The sequence below is a fragment of the Eucyclogobius newberryi genome, unplaced genomic scaffold (genome assembly GCF_026437365.1).
Source record: "Eucyclogobius newberryi isolate DKJ021-1_F unplaced genomic scaffold, fEucNew1.0.hap1 SCAF_21, whole genome shotgun sequence".
Classification (NCBI taxonomy): domain Eukaryota; kingdom Metazoa; phylum Chordata; class Actinopteri; order Gobiiformes; family Gobiidae; genus Eucyclogobius; species Eucyclogobius newberryi.
Genome location: NW_027315846.1, coordinates 18,327,852 through 18,346,514, shown reverse-complemented (window position 1 = coordinate 18,346,514; position 18,663 = coordinate 18,327,852). Strand labels below are relative to the sequence as shown.

Below are 18,663 nucleotides of genomic sequence, written 5' to 3'. Positions count from 1 at the left end.
CTGCCTCGTAGGCTTTACAGGACAGGACAGCGTGAAATAAGGATGAGACAAGGGAAGAACATAGCAGCAAAATGTCAAGAGCCGATGGAGCAACCCAAACATTTCTGGAGTTGAATAAACTCTTGAATAAACTAAATATTTTTCATTGTAGGTAGAAAATTAAAATAATTATCAGTGGTCATTGATCATAACTGTGTAAGTTAGTGTTATAGTTTGTTTCTATGTGCAGTGTGTACAGTTTTTAGAGTTATTATAAATGTTCATAATTCAGTGAAAAAGTATAAGATTATTAGGCCCGTAGACACATTATATGTCCATTTAAACCCTTTAATCGTTGATTTTGTACATAGTTTTCTCGAATTTTGCTGCCCTCCAGTTACAAGATGGCCGCCGGAATGCCACCAGAATCCCGAAGCACTCTAGCGTTATATTATACATCACCACAGTGTTTGTTGTCATTGCGCCATAGAGTTGAAGCTTGGTCGAGGATGTTTATTCCTAGGAAGGTATCGCCTGCAGAAAGTGCTGAAAACTTAAGTTCTTAATGAAATAGATAACTGTGAGACGAAGGCATGAAGAAATACACAGAGAAATGGGGGATCTGCTGTATAGTCTAAACGACAAAGAAGAGCTCTTGTATATTTCAAGTGAGAAAAGCCTACATTTTGAAAGGTACATTTTTGTTGTGCTCATAGTCATACTACTGAATGTGTCCAGGAGTAACGTGTGAGTAATTGTGATTTATTCACAACACGTTTAACTCTGATTTATTCTGATGCTACCTATGCAAAATATGTATTATGCACAGGTAGCTAATGCTACGTTACTTTATCTCACCTCAGCTCACCTCTGTGAGTATGTAACTATTTCCTTTGTTCACCCATAGGTCCAAGACACTGTTTGAAGAAATCCGTGCTTCTGTTAACAATAACGATGAAGAGGATCGCTGCTTCTGGAGGCCTGTGCTTCCATGGGGTGGAGTTTATACAATTAAAGCAGGGCGGAAGGCAATGTCCTGCATTCCCCTTTATGTCCAGATAAGCCTCAAGAACACATGCACCATCGATGGTTTTCTTATGATCCTATATGTTATTCTACGGGACAATCAAGGGTTTTCTAGGGAGCTCTCTGTATTTCTCGGTAAGCACTTTGTCGACTATTTTCTACATCTGATGGATTCCTGTGACTACACAACTGTGAAGATGCTTTGGATATGGGAGAGGATGTCCAAAAAACAATATCGCTCTGAAATACACAAGACAGCATTAGAAATTGACCTGTTTGGCAATGAACATCAGAATTTTACCGAAAACTTGGATATGTTAATGTCCACCATGCAGGATAGTCTGTGTGACTGCTGGAGTTGCCCAGTCCGCTTCGAGGAGCTAAGCAAGACTACCATCAACATTTGGTATGCTGCTCATACACATTCTAGATCACATTCTATACCACAAATCTAGGCTTTTGTTATCTTATCTTATCTTATCTTGAAATGTCTTATTTGACTTCCAGTCCACCCAATGAGCTGCCCCACAGGGACCCAATACAGTCTGCTGTGGATGAGTTTTTCTTTCCCAAACATCTCCTCTGCACTGAGCTGGGGTGAGAGTAATGCTTTCTTTTTATAATTGACATGGCTAGAAATAAGAATTCCATTTTTAAAGACTGATTATTTTTTGACAGATGTAGTGGCCTAAGAGAGTATCGTCAAAGAGTATTCTGCCATGGACCTCCACCATTTGTTATTTTAAACATGCAGAAGTGGAAGTCAGAGGACTTGTCACATGTTCCTTACAACCTTGATCTCTGTCAGCACAGGTAATATTGTCATGAAGCAGATTCATATAAATGTAATGCACTGTACAAACAAGGTGCTTCATGAATTATCATTCAAACCATAAATGTGACATTTTCTGAAAAGTTTGCCTCAATATTGAAGACATTAACACTATTTGAAGTTTTTTTCCCCCCCTCTTCCTAAGGTATTTATTGGAAGGTGCCACTCTCTTTAACAAAGATGAGCACCATTACTCTGCAGCATTTCAGATTGATGGCTACTGGCTGCATTACGATGGTTTAAGGAGTGACAATCTTATCCTGTTACACAAGCCGCCAGAGTTTCTACTGTTGTCCTCACTGGTTTACATTCGCTCCAAATGAACATACAAACTGAATGATTATATATGTTTGTGTGACAAGTTCAAGTTTTGTTTATGCTGCAAACATTGCATATTTCTAAACATGTTCTGGTTCAACCAAATCTATTACTGCTTTATAAGTAACCTTGGAATCCAAGAAGATAATGGACTATAATAGTTCATGTGGTGATCAGACTTTTTTGTATTTTGCTTTTGTGTCTCTGCTCTCCCGTCTCCAGGTGACAATAAGTGTATTACAAATTGCAAATGACTGTTAAAGACAAATGAGTCAATAAAGGTTCCACATATCCTCAAGATACACATGTACACAGTATATAGTACAATTAGTACATGCTTTTTTTGTGCATAATGATTTTGCCATTTATTTTGATTTAAATGATTGGATGTTGGGCATCTATGTAATTTAATGTTTTGTTGGCGAATGGCAGGCTTTATGCATCTTTGTGGCATGTGATCAATGTTTTTATTGAGTTACCTTAACATTACCTGTAAATGTTGAGTGGTCAAAACATTGATAAACTAAACAAAATGTAATTTGTATAATATTGCCCATATGCAAATGTTATGTTTTCCTATCCAAATAAAATATATATTTCTTAAATGTAGATGTAGATTTTCTCTATGCACAGACACAAAAGGATGACATATTTTAAGGCAGGCATTTATTTTGAACTGGGTACAACTGCACCACACAGAATGACATGAATGACACAAAACATGACTGAATGTGAAAGGGTTGGATTCATAATGTCACATACTTTCTGTATCAGACCACAGGTTACAAAATGAGACTCACAATAGAATGTGTAGAAAAAGCAGAGTGGTCATTTGGCTGACAAGGACATTAAAATAAAGGTAAATAAATTACGTCATTCATCTATCTGCTCTCTTTGAACAAGCACTTTGGTGAGAGTAGTGAAAACATGACAATGGTTAGGCCATAAAAAGAAGGCTCTGTACAAACTTCCCTTTTGCAGATTTACGTTTTCAGATTTTCATCAGCCTTTTTTTGACTCCAAGTGGTGATTATATGGTATGTATCATCAAAACAAGATGGCACATTTATGCTCGTTGACTCATAATGGCACAATTACGCCTGCGTGATTTGTGCCATGATTATATTGAAATAACAAAAAGCACCACAAAAAATAATTTAAAAAAATTACATAATGCTCACAAAATAAACTATTTGAAATTATTTTCAATTTTACATACATAATTTGATTTACAGTATAAAGGAAAAGAGGTGAAAAGTACTACATACAATCATGCAATCAACCAGTTTACATGTTCAAAGTCTCAACACTGGAAATTACTAAATTTCAAAGCAACTGTAAATTCAGAGCTCTAGTTTAGAAATGTTTTTTGTAGGGAAACAACTCTAATTTGACACAGAATTATTTGTGAAGTAGAAAACAGAGGCCCCATTAACATTGTGGCAATTCACACACAAAAAACAGAAATGAAAACAAACATGCAAAACAGAACACATGCAAATGCCTGGCAATGACACGACAATGAGACAACATTTTGAATAACACACATGCCTTGGAGGAGACAAAAACAAACTCAGACGAGAAAATAAGTCTTATTGTAATAATCTAAATGCCCTCAGCCAGCTATTTAAATTAAACTGTACAATTACAACAAATAGTTTGGTTAAGTGCAATGCAAAGCTTAGTTAGAATTCACACTTCTGTGCAAACAACGTAAATGGACAAAATATACATTGAATTTGTTGGACAACCTATACCAAGCCTTGCATTCTGTTGTCCATCATATTTGAGAACTGTTGGCTTGACAATTTTGGTCTCAACACAAGTTAGGCCAGAGAGGCATTCATCCTTCCAAGTGCTGCTTTCCTTTTTTGGACTAAAGGAAGAACAACACCGCATGTGCTGGCTAAGCACAACCTATGGTACACTATCTGTTACCAATCAGGCCACACAGACAACTCATCTTTACTAGATTCACATTCTCTGTGCAACCTTATCTTCTACTGATCACATTTAGTGAGCCATGGTGTGCAAAGCAAACTACAGACAAATTGTAGACAGATAATGTCATGCCAGGGTAGTGCCACATTAAGGAAATGGCAGCAAGCAGTTAGTATCAGCATCATTTTAGAGAAAGAAAATCAAACGCAATCAAACAAGAATGTAATTTGCTTTTGTTAAGAGACATTGAAATCAGATTAATTTCATGCATTTTAATGCATGAGGAAATGTAAGCGCTCAGAGACCCGATTGTGAGACAATGATGACAGAGACAATAAGCTGAAGCTTGAGTCCTAAAATAGCACCAGTTCAGAGTTGAGCATACACAGCAAACGATGAAGGTTTGATTCATATAATGGTGTAAAAAGTAAGTGCCAGGCCTTGGATGTAAAAAATATGGTAGTCTAGATCTCAGAAGTATTAGAAAATGTACTAAATAAATATTAGCAATTTGAAATTTGACCTATTTACTAACAGATGAATATTAGTAGCCTATTTGTATTTTTCATTCACCTCAAACTGCACACATTCGCATTTACACTTGACCCAGTGCAGAAAACATGTACAGGCAATGCACTAGATATATATTTTATCTATAATATAGTAATCTATATACAAGGAGAGAAAATATCTATATACAAGGAGAGAAAAGGCAGCCCTTTAAGAGGAAATATAGACTCCAGCTCATCTCTTTTTTGAGAAGCACTGATTTTGATGCATAACTGTGTCACTGAGTATGAACATCAGTTTTGAAACAGAGACCCAACAAAAACACACCAAACATGCTTTAAGTCAGAGCATATGCTCATTACATACACGCTACATTGTTGAAAAGTCAAATACACAAATGAAATGTTATAGTTGCAGCAGAGGTGGAGGAAAAGGTAGATTAATGACATGAAAAGAACATTTTCACACAACTTTGAAATCATAGGGTTCTACCAACAATCTTCTAGGGAAAATGGCTCAGTCCCCCTGGTGGTCAGCAGCATAGTGTGTTCCTCTTCACTCTTACACAGATTTTCAATCTGTTTGATCTGTATGATCTTTGCCAGAGAGATGGCCGGTCATATTCTTGTACCCAACAGGTTCTACTTTCTTCCTCAAGCATTCATGTCAGTGTCCTGAAAGATGAATCTAAGGAAGGAGGAGCAGATAACAAAAAGTCTTTTTGACTTGATCATTCAAGTCCTCTCCGAATGGGCCATGGGTCAAAGGGCCGTCAAACCAAAGTTACACCTGCAGTACATCATTCCACTTGAGTCCAACCAGCTGTCTGTTATAGGGTCATAACGTTGAACAGTGTTCAAGTAAGAAGATCCAGAGTGTCCCCCCACCACATAGAGGTAGTTGTCCACAATGGCCGACCCCACACCTACAAAATAGATGATCAATAATGTGAAATTGTTTGTGGTTTTATACACCAGAAGTCCTTTTCTTACCTGTGCGTGGTTCATTCATAGGTCTGCAGGCTGTCCACTGGTTTTGATGGGGATCATACCTCTCAATGCTTGATAGGTGGGATACTCCATTATGGCCACCAACAACAAATATAAATCCAAGCATGACACCTACTCCAAAGTTGATCCTCTTATCAGCCATGGGGGCTACCATTTCCCAGGCCTCCTTACTAGGATCATAGCGCTCCACGCTGTGTGAGGAAAACATGATTGTCAAATGTTAATGGCAAAAGGAAACCCCAGATAATGAATGTAATACTCCATGACTTATATGCTGTGCAATTGTAAATAATACATTCGCTGTTAGGGAAAGAAAAACATCCCAAAAGATTGCTTGCCCAAACACATTCAACTCAAGGGTACTGGGAGTCAAGGTGACAAACCACGGAGATGCAGCTCTTTGGAGATTCACAAAAACAACACTGCATTAGCAACACCAACTAGGGTTAAGTAAAACCTTAGCAGACACGAAGCAACTACTTTCACCGACACTTTCCCCCCTTTTTTTTAAAACACTTGTAATTGTCACCTCATTGCTTCTATTTATCAACAAAGATGGTTTCTTCTTGTATGGCAGTCATACGTTTAAATGTGATTCAATGTTATGCCATTGATGTCAAAGTATTGGTGATACACAAGTAGAATTTCTCATGTACTTATTTTGTACTACAGCTGACCAATTAGACCAGGTTCAATAGAATGGCCACTTGACCAGTAAACTATGACTTTTACAAAACAAATGACGATAAGTACCTGTTCATGTGTGCAGGGCCATATCCTCCAATGGCATAAACCATCCCATCCAGAACCGCAGTAGCAAAACAGCTGCGTGACTTTGTCATAGGCGCAACAGGCTGCCACTCCTTTAGCTTGGGCACATATTTCTCCACCGACTGCAGATAGTACTGGCCATCATAACCTCCCAAAGCATACAGCTCTCCAGTAAGGACGACCACACCAAGGGTGCTGCGGCACTCCGCCATTCGCTCCACAGAGGACCAGGTGTTGCTTTCGGGGTCCCAGCTCTCCACAGTGCTTTCGTGTCTACGATAGCTAATGCCTTGTCTCATATGTGTGGCAATGCCTCCAACCACATATACTTTGTGATCCAGTACTGCTACTCCAAACTCATATCGAGGGACACTAAGAGGAGCCAGTCCTATCCATGAATCAGTCTGAGGGAAATACATTTCCATACTGCAAAAGAGGTATATTCAATTACTAATAAAGCAATACATAATAACAAAAAAGACCTACAAATTACAGTGTTTTCCACAGTTCGACTGAGACTGTGGTGGCACAGACTAGAAACCATTCTTAAGAATCCAATTGAATGAGTCAGTGTAATCCCCCATTCGCCAGAAAGGGGTTAAAAAATATTCTAAACAAACAATTTGTGGTTACATGAAAATACATTAAGTAAATAATATAAAATGTTATGCCAATTTTAAAAAAGATATATTGTTTTTGGATGTGCCGCTATAGTCTTCTCTATTAATGGGAAACATTGTTATCAGGAAAACTAGACATAATTACCTTTCCAGAGTAGCAAACAGTCCAGCTTTGCCTCCCACTGCAAGAAGAACCTTTGGCGCACACCTGGGTCGTGCAGACAATACAGTCTGATAGGAGAGCCGGTGCTCGGGCATAAAATGATATTTAAGAGCCTCATTGAGCAGGTGCTTGCAGGTATGGTCATCACGTATGAGGTGATTGGCCTCATACAGGCGGGTGAGAAATTTTACACTCAGAAGTGGAAGGCGCACGCAGTGCAGCAACTGAGCAAGATATTGCTGTCTCTCTGTCACATCATATTTGATCCATGATTCCAATGCATAAAACACAGTCTCTTCTGTGACAACCTTAAGGCAGTCATTGGAGACAATTTCATCCAACTCCGCTCTTGTCAGTTCGAAAAACTCCTCTGTATGACAGACTTCTTCAAAGTTCTCACAGATAAATTTTGTTGCAGCGAGACACAGGTCATGACAACCATAGGTCTCTGCAAAACGGGAAATGCCTATACAGTTTCCAGCATCAAGCTGGCTCTCTAGAAAAGAGCAACACTCTTTGAGCACAAGTTTGACCTGAAGTAAATTGGCAGCCGGTAAAAGAGATTCTACAGTCTCCTGGGAGATGAACACAGTTCCTGTGTAGGCATACTCGACAATGGCCTAGGTTAGAAAATAATTGTTATTACATTATAACTTATAACTGAATTTATTTTATGAATGTGATCTTGGCTTTATATGCATAAACAAACCTTTAATGCAGTTTCATCAATGCACTGAAACTCCACCTCAGAGGTCTCCTTTTCTGACAGGTTACCAGTGAACATGGCCTTGAAGTAAGGGCTGATGCTGGCCAAAACAACTTTGTGGGCATGAATCTTGGCATCACCCACGCGGAGCACAATGTCACAAAGTTCATGGTCCTGCCGCAGAAGCTGAAGGCCCTGCAGCAGCTGCTCTGAGTGAGGCCGTGTCAGACTGGCAAACATATATGACTGGTCTGGTTGGTCCATCTACAACAGAAAATGTGCATACGTCTTATATTGCCCGTTTTAGTCTGTATAAAATTGAATTACAAAGCATGATTGAATACATGTGTCTGAATCAGCTAGCAGAACAGTGCGAGAAAAGCTAAAGCTACATCTTAATCCCATGCTAACCACTAATGTTACCCTTTTTAAAATGCGTGATTTACAGTATTAATGCACAAATCACATTTAAATGTTGTACGCAATGTTCATAGGATATATTTTTTTAAAACAGCGACATCATTTTAAACACGATCACTCTTTTAGAGCAAGAACAGATCAAAACACGTTAGCTGGCTAGCTCTGCATCAGTAAACAGCTAGGCATGAGCTAACGTAATGTAAACCTTTAAATGTATAGTTCCGCCGTTTAAAAATAACATATTTGAACATGAATTCATTTATACAATGTGTGCCAGCAAAGCTGCAAAGCTAAATAAGCCTACAATTCACAAGGGTATATTTTGCATTTTATCGCTGCAGTCAACGCAGGTTAGCTGCTAAAAATAAACATGGTTACTGTGGCTAGCAGCATCATTGATTGATAATACAGTAACATGGCTGACGGCTAACAGTTACAAACCTGACGTTATGGCTAACACTTAAATAACCACTATACCGACAGACATTGTAAGATATTGACTCAAACCTGAAACCGGGGGTCTGTCTGCTGTGCCGCTATAATGTAGTTTTACAGCAGCTCCGAGAACGAAAACAACCACCAGCCAAACCACTCCGACCACTTATAAAGAGCCTGACAAATAGCACTCCCACTTCCGCTTTGTGCAAAATCCAAACAAGATTCAATCAGTACTTTTAGTACAGTATTATTATTGCTATTACTATTTCTATTACTATATTACCACTAAACCTTTTCTGATTCTGCTTCTGATTCTAATATACAATTGTGTGTGCGCGTGTGTGTGTGTGTTTGTGCGTGTGTGTGTTTATGTATGTACATCACACACGCCAGAATCAGTTAATATACAATTCGAATCTGATTCTGATTCTAACTGCATATTAGAATCAGAATCGGAAAAGGTTTATTGCCATTGTCAATGAACAGAATTCACAAACATAGGAACTTGCTTGACATGAACAATGATAAAACAACCTATAGTATAAAGTCACACATTTAAAAATTCCGAAATTTCGAAATCTGCTATATATTACATTATTATATTGGTATATTATTTATATACCATCAAGGTCACATAGTTGCCCTTTGCTTCGCAGAAGACAGTGGTCCTTTGCTAAAGTTTGAGCAGCATTAGTGCTGGGCGTGGTGCTGCCGCCTGGAGGAGCCGGGAGCAGGCGTCTCCATGGAAGCGCTCAGTTTGCGACATGTATTCGCCATTTTGCTGCCTCGGTGTGTGTGTGTGGGAGACCGTCCGTGTGAATACCTCTGAAGCGTTTAAACATTTAACACTATCGACACCACCTAAAACAACTGCAATAAGACAACAACAGTTGCACCAGAACGACATGGACATTTGGAAGACGTAATCTGAGATCGCCTTGTTAACCGTCAAAGAAGAGGAGCAGCTGCAAAAATGCGAGGTCTGTTTTTAGCTGTTATAGACCACTAACTTTGTTAGCAAAGCCAATAATGATAAAAGCATTATTTAGCTTTCTGTTGCATACATACCAACACTACTCAGGGCTCATGAACTTGTGTATATCTTGCGTCATAGAAGGACATTTGTGCTTATAATGGATTGTGGCTACAGTTAACATTTCAGACTATATGGAATCATTTGTTTTGATACCACATGAAGGGGATAAATAGTGTTTGTGACCGTATCCTGTTACATCAGTAGCTTTGATACAGTCCCTAGCAGCCACAAGTGGTTGAATGATCTAAGTAGCCCTAAGAAAGATAGAGGACATCATCAGTAATTGTAACAAGATCTTTTTGTAAAGCCAATTTATTGAGAGTTTGTATTACACATTTACACATTACTGTTGCATTACATTCTCATTAACAAATTAATGATTGTGATGTTCCCTAGGCTGAAGCAATAACAGAAAAATTGTCCCATCACCAACTGCTAAAATGAAAGCACCAAAAAAAGAAGAGGAATATCATTGTCCTCCTCACCTAGCTGCATTTGCTTCCTTGGATTCTCAAGTGTGATGACATCTTGCAAATCGCAATAATGATACTAGGATTAATTTCCCAAGAGTTACACGAACAGCTCTTGGACTATAGAAATTACCAAAACCGTACTGATGGGGTGGAAAAACTCAAACAAATTCTCTCAGAGCTGGACATACAGTCCATCCCGTCTCACAGTATTGAAGAATTTCTAAATTTAGTTTCTCGTCTTCTGGATGACAGCAATTTTAAAGTTTTGTATGGCACCCTACAAGTTTTAAATGTACTCATTCAGCGGCTAGATAATAGATTAGACAAACACTTTCAACAAATTATTCATGTGGCTCTCAAAGCACTTGGAGACACCCGTACCATCACCAGGAATGAATATATGATTGTGTTTCGGCAGCTGATGAAAGTGATAGCGCCACAGCAAATATTGGATTTAGTTATAGGCAATTTGAAACACAAAAATTCAAGGATCCGGGAAGATGTCCTTAACATCATCATTGCTGCTTTGCTCACTCACCCGCGGAAGAACTTTAACATTCCTAAGCTTTGTCATGAGGTCGCTCCATATCTTGCTGACGGCAAAAGAAAAGTGCGACTTGCCGCCTTAGAGCTATTTGCTGTTTTTGACCATTGTCTAGAAATAGGGAAGAAACAGCCCCTAATAAAAGCTGTCGACATGGTTGAGCTTAACGAAGAAGCTGAGGGTCTCATGGCAGCCGTACAAGCAAGAAGGGCCAGGCGCATTCTCCCTAAACTCTCCCCAGAGGGTATTGTGGAGTACGCGTTGATCGTGCCCAAACCAGGACAGCGAAACACAGTGCAGACAGGCGCTGATTTGGACTGGGTGATGAACGGTGGGAGGATAAGCAGTGCAAGAAGTACCAGGACCGAACCAGACTGCGACAGACTGCATGGCTACAGCAGCCTTGGATCTCTTGCCGATGACATGCCTATTCAAAGAAGGATCGTGAGTGCAGGGAAAGGAAAGAACAAACTACCCTGGGAGATGTTTACTCTGTCATCCACCGAGAGTGACCAGCAATGCAATACACCTGATGGAAAAGGCGCTGATCAGGTGAGGCCCATATTTTTTTACTGAGCTGTTTTGTGTAATGAGATAATAATGTGATCCTGTTTTCGTGTCTTGCCGTCACCATTAAAAGTTGAAAGCTCAGAGGTGGCTCAGTTGTTTATGGAAAAAGGGACCTATTCAAATGGTTAATAATGGGATAATTATAGTCATATAATGGTATAAATATGTAATATGTTGAATGTACTGTATTCTGGCATTAAAATACCACTAAGAAGTTCTAATCTAATGAGAATCTCAATATAAATATAGGTGAAATGAGCATGCGCCACCAGGATCCTATTCTTGGAGTTTATAGTTGACTCACTTTCAACAACTTCCCACACAAGAGACATTTTTTTCATCTCTAACACAAATTGCAGTGACTATATTTCATCTATATAGAACCAATATAGAAGCAATATGTTGGATATTTTTTTTGTTTACAGCTGCAGCAGTAGGTTTCCTGGCAACCCTAATAGACCATTGCACACTAGGCAGAGGGTGAAGCATAATTGTTCAGATCCGAGGGATGTTGGTAAAACAAAGCCAGTTTGTATGCGTAACATTAATTGCACCTTTGAGTGCTCTAGTGTTTACTCTCGAATCAGGTGAACCAAACATTCAAGTGTTCTCAAAGGAAGGGAAATTATAAACATATTCATTCTGCTTTCCATAATTGGTTTCACAGTCATATAACTAGTGACCTACTTTGACATTTTCAGGCAATGTGCATTAAGTACTGTGCTATCGAGGATCTTGAAGGACAAACCTTTTGTTTGAGTTTGTCATGTCTACTACTTCCCTTTGTTCAGAACAGAGGATGGAATTTCACTGACAATTCTATTTAAGGATTCCTTTACATTACTCTTGTGTTGTTGTTCATAGGGGTTGTTTCTTACACTCTCTAAGGTTGCAAATGAAGACTTCCACCCGTTCTCAAGAAAACTAAGCCCAGAAACCTACATACCCAGTTTCAGTAAGTGTTACTTCATTTATGTTTTGGGAGATGCGGATTATGGTTATTCAATGTAACATCTCAAAATACATTCACAATAATGAAAAAGTGTTCCAATGGCCATTTTACTGAAACATGAACCCATTGGGGCTGTTGGTGTTGTTGTCATTGCACCTGTGTGGCTTCTGTACATGTGATTTGAGGGCTGTAGATTCGCATTAGCATTAGCTCCCAGATGGGGGGCAAGAGACAGATTTCCCTTTCCTTAACATTGTATTTTAAGGTAAATTCACAAATGTTAAACTTAATGATTTATATTTGGAGGAGATCCAAGAACTTGCTATATTACAACTAAAATCTGTATTTTAACACCATCCATTTCTGTTTGAAATAATATTGACCAGTAGAATGTTGTGATGTCATCTGAAACCCAATTGTAATATAAAACAAGTAGGCATATTGTACCTGTACCATAATAAATGCTACTTTCAGGTTCAGCAGAACCTCCGAGGCTCCAGTCCTCAAGAAGGGACGAGTCCCCTGCACGCCTTAAAAGGAGTGGTAGCCTTAACTTTGACCAGGACATATTCAAGACCACAAACCTCACTGAAATAGGTCCAAGTAAGACCTGATCTCCTACTTATTCTCATGTATTAACTTGTGTAAAATATTAATTCAACTTTTGTAAAACATTTCCTTACTCTGGCAGACAAAGGAAGTATGCTTTCAAGAAACCCTAGTGTTGAACGTACATTTTCTCTGCCGACCAAGTCCTCCTCTACTGGCTCCTTTCTACTGCCTTCTTATCCATTGGCCTCACTTCCAGGCAGCGTCCCCACACCAACTCTCTCCCGCCGCCATATCGACTCCTCTCTCTCAATGTCTAATACTTGGCCAAACAAAAGAGACAATAGCCCTCATCAGCGAGATCCTAGCACAAGGAGAGACCTATCAGGAACTTTAAAAGGTAAAACACATTAGCACACTTATGGAGAACATAGAGACATTAACTTCTTTTTCTTCCTGTTTTTCTTCCTGGAAAAGAGGGTCTGTGCTCTCCCAGGCCTATGTGTGCTTCACTTGTTAGTTCTTCAACAGCTTCATTTCGGAGAGCGCTTAGTAGTACAAGAACAAACAATTCTGTATCACCAGTTATCTCTCCAGGAGATCATGAGGAGCAATTAGAAATGAAAGATGTTAATACAGACCCTGGGAATAACAGCATGAACCAAAACCTAGAGGAAGAGGACCCCTTAGACATGCAGGAGGTCAGCAATTGTCTACATTTTGATATTTTATCATTCAGAACACATTCAACATTCAGATTTATGACGTTGAGATGTGTTGTGTTGTGCTGTGTTGCAGATGCTGAATTCACTGCGCTCCTTGCGCAACAGCGCAGCCAAGAAAAGGGCTAAAGCGACCCTTAGTAACTCAGACCTGGATCCAGACAGTCCTGATTCAGCGTTGAGGTTAGACCTTGGCCTAGATTCTCCATCACACACTCCTCCAATGCTTACAAGTTCAACAAGTGAAAGTGGGCTCTCTAGCCTCGGCTCTGCTGTCAACTGCAACCTTAATGGAATTAAAACTAGGTAATCAACAAAGTAAATACTGTATTATACATTAAACCTTCAGGATTTTAACCCTCCACTGTGTCTTAAAATGATGAAAATGTGCACTGTTACCAAAGCAATTCACATTTCAAAATAAAATATGATTTATGTTGTTTGAATCTTCAATTACCTGTGCAGTTATGTAAAAAATAACGCACTCCAGTTAGCATTAGAATTCTCACTGACTGTGGTGAAGTGAATGTAACCAATGGACAATCCTCTTATTATAATAGCCCAAGAAATTCTGCCTCCTTGGGAGTGAAATCTCGCTTTGCAATCGTGCCTTCTCCAAAACTGAGGACCTCAGTGTCCATGGACTTCATCCTCCTCCAAGGTTTAATACCCTCTTGGCATGTGGGCTACTTTGCCGTGTATATAAATACAGTGTTTACTAAATGATTTATTTTTTGTCAAGGATTGTCTCAGAGGAATGAGTGGTCGACTGATGTTGGTGTTGTTGGACACTCCTTGTCATACACAAATGGAGCAACTAAAACTGAGAACGAGTACAAAGATGTTTCGCTTCAAATGGTCAAACCAACTCCACGGGAATCAGTCAAAGGACTGAAAGGTGCCAAAGGTATAGCAGTTCTAAACACCAGTGCTTGATTACAGCAAAAACAATGAAGTTTGTGCCTAAATAATGAAGTCTCATTCTTAGGCTCTCATAGCCAGAGTAGCAAGAATTCATCAGGTGTTGATGTGCTTGGAGGAATTGTTGGAAGAGGTCAGTGTGTTGTGGCTCTCTGCAACTTAAAGTCTTGTTTCATAACATCTCTCTGTATGTGCAATCACTTTTCCTTGTGGCTCTCATTGTTTAGGCATGTTTGGCAGTGCTTCCTTGTCACCTGAGCAGGGTGAATTGGTAGCCAAGCCCCCCAGTGATTCCTACTCAATAAACAGCCATATAAACATGGCTAGCCTTCAGACAGACAGTGATGACAGCCCACGCATGGATGGCCCCAAGGTTAGTCCCTTCATCATAAAAACATCATCATAAAACAAATTTTCAAAACAACTTCTTTTTTCTTTTTTAGGAAAATATAAGAACTGTACGTTTAAGCAGGGATGAAATACGGCATCAGCGTACAAACTTCTCTGACGAACAAAGTCATGTAGACCAGACACGAGAGAGGATACGCCATCGTGTCCAGCTGATGCTGTCAGATTCACCCACGAGTGAAAATACGCCAATAATCATCAAAGGCAAACTCTTAAAACATTCAATATAGACATTTTCATTTTGTTAAATCTACTTTTCTGCACATGTAATCATATGAAAGCAGAAAAGACCTAAATGCAAATACAAATACACAAAAGATTGATCGCTGCTCATTAACATCTTTTGTTTTCTTCAGATCCCCATTTAAATGGCAGCATGCTGAGCTCTACTAAAGCTAATATTTTTCCAAATGAGTCCCTCATCTCATCAAGAAATTCTGTGAGCTTGTCTGAAGCCCAATCTCCTGTTAAGAGCTTCAATCCATCTCACCAGCCTAGTCCTCCTGCAGTGCCCCCAAACCCCAAAAATGTATCCCGTCTGAGGCGGGCACGAAGCCTCGGCAGAGCACGGCCCTCACAGTCTCACTGCTCAGGTCAGTGGAGCTACAACTGCGTCCATAACACACTTTACCTTGTCTGCTATGTGCTCTAGCAGTGCCCTTGTAACAAAGAATCAAACAAAGAACATTAAATGTAACTTGTAAAAGTGAACTCAAAAATATATATAAACACAATAATACATAATCAACATAATATTAACACATCAAACTGGACAGTTATATAATTATGTCCAGACTGTGTGCATTTTCAGTTTGTGTTTGTCTGTTTTCATTTCAGACGAGCTGACCCCAGGTTCTCTGGGCCACAAAAAGAATTTCTCAGAAGCTGCTGAACTGTGTCCATTTTCTAAGCCTGAGCTTGCACTGACCCAGAGCCTCAACCTCCTGAGCTCAGATGACTGGTGAGAATTGATATGTTATACAACGTGGCAATGACACGAAACCTGAGCTGAAGATTGTCTTTTATTATACAGGGAGAAGAAGATTGAAGGACTCATTTTTCTGCGCAGTCTGGCAAACTTCCATTCTGACACACTTCAAAGCAGGCTTCATGAAGTGTGCATTTTGCTCACTCAAGAGGTAGTAATTTGTGCAACATAGTTTAAAACCTGACCAAATCTTTGTATTTAAAGAAATGTTAATATGTCTTAGGTGAAAAACCTGCGCTCAGGGGTGTCGAGGGTTGCTGTGTGCACACTTGGTGACCTCTTTAGTCACCTGCAGAAAGCAATGGACCAAGAGCTCGAGGGGACAGTTAAAGCCTTACTGTACAAAGCTGGAGAGAGCAATGCCTTCATTAGACAGGATGTGGATGCAGCTCTGGACTGCATGGTGCAGCACTGCACTCCAACTCGCTGTATACATGCTTTACTTACTGGAGGCCTCGGGTCAGTCATCTTATGTACAACAAACTGCTGCTCTCGCGCTCATCGCCCCGTACGTTAACCGTGAATGTTTTTTCTGTTGACAGTCATCTCAGTGCTGTTGTGAGGAAATGCACTGCCCAGCACTTGGCGAATCTGGTTGATAAGGTCGGTGCTGCCCGTCTCCTGTCCGGAGGTAAAGAACTTACAGACAGGATTCTGCCTGCAATTTCAAAAATGTCTCAAGACTCCTCTCAAGAAGTCAGGTTTGATACCTTCTGTTCATAATATTGGTTGCAGATAACCATAATAATTCAAATGAGTCACAAATGACGTGAAAAATATTGTTTAAATACAGGTATTATGGTCGACACATGCTGCTCTCTCTGTCATCCCATTCTGACTTTGATAAGATTCTTGAGAAATATATTCCTACCAAAGACCTACCAACTATCCGAGACACTGTCCTAACTTTAAAGACAAAGGTATATTATCACAGTTTTTGTCGTTATTTGATTAAATCAGTGTTTGTGTCATCTTACCCTTATAACCTACTTTTTAGGGTCTTGGAGACATGCCCTTGGACAGCCAGTCAGCCAGAGGCAGGCGTCCCTTACCAGGCAGTGGGACAGTCAGAGCCTCATCTCTCACCAGAGAACCTCTCAATCAATCCACAAGGTTTTTCATACAGAACAACTAGGACTGACTCAGGTTAAATTACTGATGCCATTTGTATAATTTACAGGGAATCAAATGGCCTTTACAGCTGCAGAATTACACAGACCATTGCTGATAAAACCGAGTATGTGAAGCAGATGTCAAGTCTGCTGAGTTCAAAGGACTTTCGGGAGAGGATCAAGGGAATCGACCAGCTAGTGGCAGACTGCCAGAACAATCCCAATATAGTTGTCAATAGTTTATTTCCAGTACGTAAATAAGAACAATGTACTTTATGGACCAAGGATTTGTATAATGTGTTCATTCTAATTTTCATTTCATTATGTGCTGTGCTTGTTTCAGGTTTTTGATATCTTTAGGTCTCGGCTGCAGGAATCGAACAGCAAGGTCAACCTTTATGCTCTCGAATCTCTGCAGAAAATCATCCCTTTGCTGAAGGACAACTTATCCCAAGTGGTTAACATTCTTGTCCCAGCCATTGTAGACAATCACCTCAACTCTAAGAATAATGCTGTTTACACTGCTGCTATTGGAGCCATAAATGCACTAATATCAAATCTTGGTATGTATTTGAGTACAACAATTATTATTGTTTAAAATGTTGCATATGCATTGTTTTCAAGTGCATTTTCTTTTGTCTTTCCTCAAGATAACATACTCCTCCTTCAGCTTTTTTGTACAAAGGCTCAATTTTTAAGTGGCAAAGCAAAAGTTGACCTCATTGAAAAGGTTGCAGGTACGATTCACTGTGATTATTTTGTCAATCCAAAAGCTTAGTAAGGTTGTCACAAGCAGTTGTCATAAGTACATTACAGTCATTTTGGACGTCTTTCATTTCAGAGCTTGTCACTGAGCTGTACCCTCGCAAGCCCAACATGGTGGAGCAGAAAGTGCTGCCGTTACTGTGGCACCTGCTGGGAACATCTACTCATAGTGGCACCATTCACGGGCGGGGCGGCAGTGTGAGGGGTGCGACAGTCAACCTGTGCCAAGCCCTTTACGCCCAGATGGGGCACGGTCTGACCGAGTGCGCTGCCTCTCAGCCTGCCAATGTCCACAAAAGTTTTAACGAGGTACTGCGGACATTAACATAAACAAAAGGAAACTCAAATACAGATTTGGAAGATTACTTGAAGATTTTCCTCGTGCCTGCACTTTTTTTTATCAATAAAACAACCTTTAAAATTAGGAGCTCTTATACTTATCTCAGTGAGATTTCCTCTGATAATATCAGGTTTCATGTACACAAACTGCTCTTTTTGCACTTTTAAATATGTACTCATCTTAATCAATATAGATTTTGTCATTGCTTTTTCAGATTGTAACAGAATGTACCAATGAAATGCACAAAAAGTGATTGGATAAAGACAGGGACATGAGAGATGTATATTTTTGCTGTATCATTAAATATAATGTTAACCTTCTATTGATGTGAAATAATAACATAAATTCTATAAAGATAATTGTGTACTACTCAGATGTATATTTGCACAGTGTTAACGTCATATTTATGTATGCCGTATAATTAAACAGTATAAATGTATCTGTTGTGCTTTTGTGTTGTAATCATATACTGAATTGGTACTGCCTGTTTTTAATGCATGACCAGAATCTATTTCCACATAAGACATGTTCATGGTTGCTCAAATCAAT

General features: G+C 39.5%; 3 protein-coding genes across 3 annotated transcripts; 2 read left to right on the top strand and 1 right to left on the bottom strand.

Annotated features, from left to right (window-relative positions):
- The first annotated feature begins 508 nt into the window (after nt 1-508).
- dorip1 (dopamine receptor interacting protein 1) lies at nt 509-2,489 on the top strand. Its single transcript, XM_072458029.1, has 5 exons — nt 509-672; nt 887-1,411; nt 1,513-1,602; nt 1,684-1,818; nt 1,983-2,489. Exons 1-5 carry the CDS (start codon nt 593-595, stop codon nt 2,158-2,160), a joined length of 1,008 nt encoding a protein of 335 aa, XP_072314130.1. The 5' UTR covers nt 509-592; the 3' UTR covers nt 2,161-2,489.
- Nucleotides 2,490-2,806: 317 nt separating this feature from the next.
- Nucleotides 2,807-8,894, bottom strand: LOC140370182 (kelch-like protein 28). Its single transcript, XM_072457215.1, has 6 exons — nt 8,804-8,894; nt 7,880-8,140; nt 7,153-7,790; nt 6,370-6,813; nt 5,599-5,807; nt 2,807-5,531 (listed from the first exon to the last, which is right to left on the bottom strand). The coding sequence occupies exons 2-6, from the start codon at nt 8,138-8,140 to the stop codon at nt 5,368-5,370; spliced, it is 1,716 nt and encodes a 571-aa protein (XP_072313316.1). The 5' UTR covers nt 8,804-8,894; the 3' UTR covers nt 2,807-5,367.
- Nucleotides 8,895-9,445: 551 nt separating this feature from the next.
- On the top strand, nt 9,446-18,104 carry LOC140370958 (TOG array regulator of axonemal microtubules protein 1). The gene is made up of 23 exons (XM_072458240.1): nt 9,446-9,714; nt 10,167-11,339; nt 12,246-12,312; nt 12,784-12,912; nt 13,001-13,257; nt 13,326-13,559; nt 13,657-13,886; nt 14,141-14,241; nt 14,323-14,487; nt 14,569-14,634; nt 14,729-14,874; nt 14,945-15,113; nt 15,266-15,502; nt 15,747-15,870; nt 15,943-16,048; nt 16,121-16,356; nt 16,440-16,598; nt 16,691-16,817; nt 16,895-17,010; nt 17,078-17,258; nt 17,353-17,572; nt 17,660-17,746; nt 17,851-18,104. Exons 2-23 carry the CDS (start codon nt 10,314-10,316, stop codon nt 18,102-18,104), a joined length of 4,437 nt encoding a protein of 1,478 aa, XP_072314341.1. The 5' UTR covers nt 9,446-9,714; nt 10,167-10,313.
- Nucleotides 18,105-18,663: the final 559 nt, after the last annotated feature.

Coding starts and splice junctions, on each gene's coding strand:
- LOC140370958 (XM_072458240.1), top strand. CDS start 10,314: ATGATACTAGGATTAATTTCCCAAGAGTTACACGAACAGCTCTTGGAC. Junction 13,258..13,325: donor ACCTATCAGGAACTTTAAAA/GGTAAAACACAT, acceptor CCTGTTTTTCTT/CCTGGAAAAGAGGGTCTGTG. Junction 16,049..16,120: donor GCATTTTGCTCACTCAAGAG/GTAGTAATTTGT, acceptor AATATGTCTTAG/GTGAAAAACCTGCGCTCAGG.
- LOC140370182 (XM_072457215.1), bottom strand. CDS start 8,140: ATGGACCAACCAGACCAGTCATATATGTTTGCCAGTCTGACACGGCCT. Junction 7,791..7,879: donor TTGATGAAACTGCATTAAAG/GTTTGTTTATGC, acceptor TTTCTAACCTAG/GCCATTGTCGAGTATGCCTA. Junction 6,814..7,152: donor CTGTTTGCTACTCTGGAAAG/GTAATTATGTCT, acceptor CCTCTTTTGCAG/TATGGAAATGTATTTCCCTC.
- dorip1 (XM_072458029.1), top strand. CDS start 593: ATGGGGGATCTGCTGTATAGTCTAAACGACAAAGAAGAGCTCTTGTAT. Junction 1,412..1,512: donor AAGACTACCATCAACATTTG/GTATGCTGCTCA, acceptor TTTGACTTCCAG/TCCACCCAATGAGCTGCCCC. Junction 1,603..1,683: donor CTCCTCTGCACTGAGCTGGG/GTGAGAGTAATG, acceptor ATTTTTTGACAG/ATGTAGTGGCCTAAGAGAGT.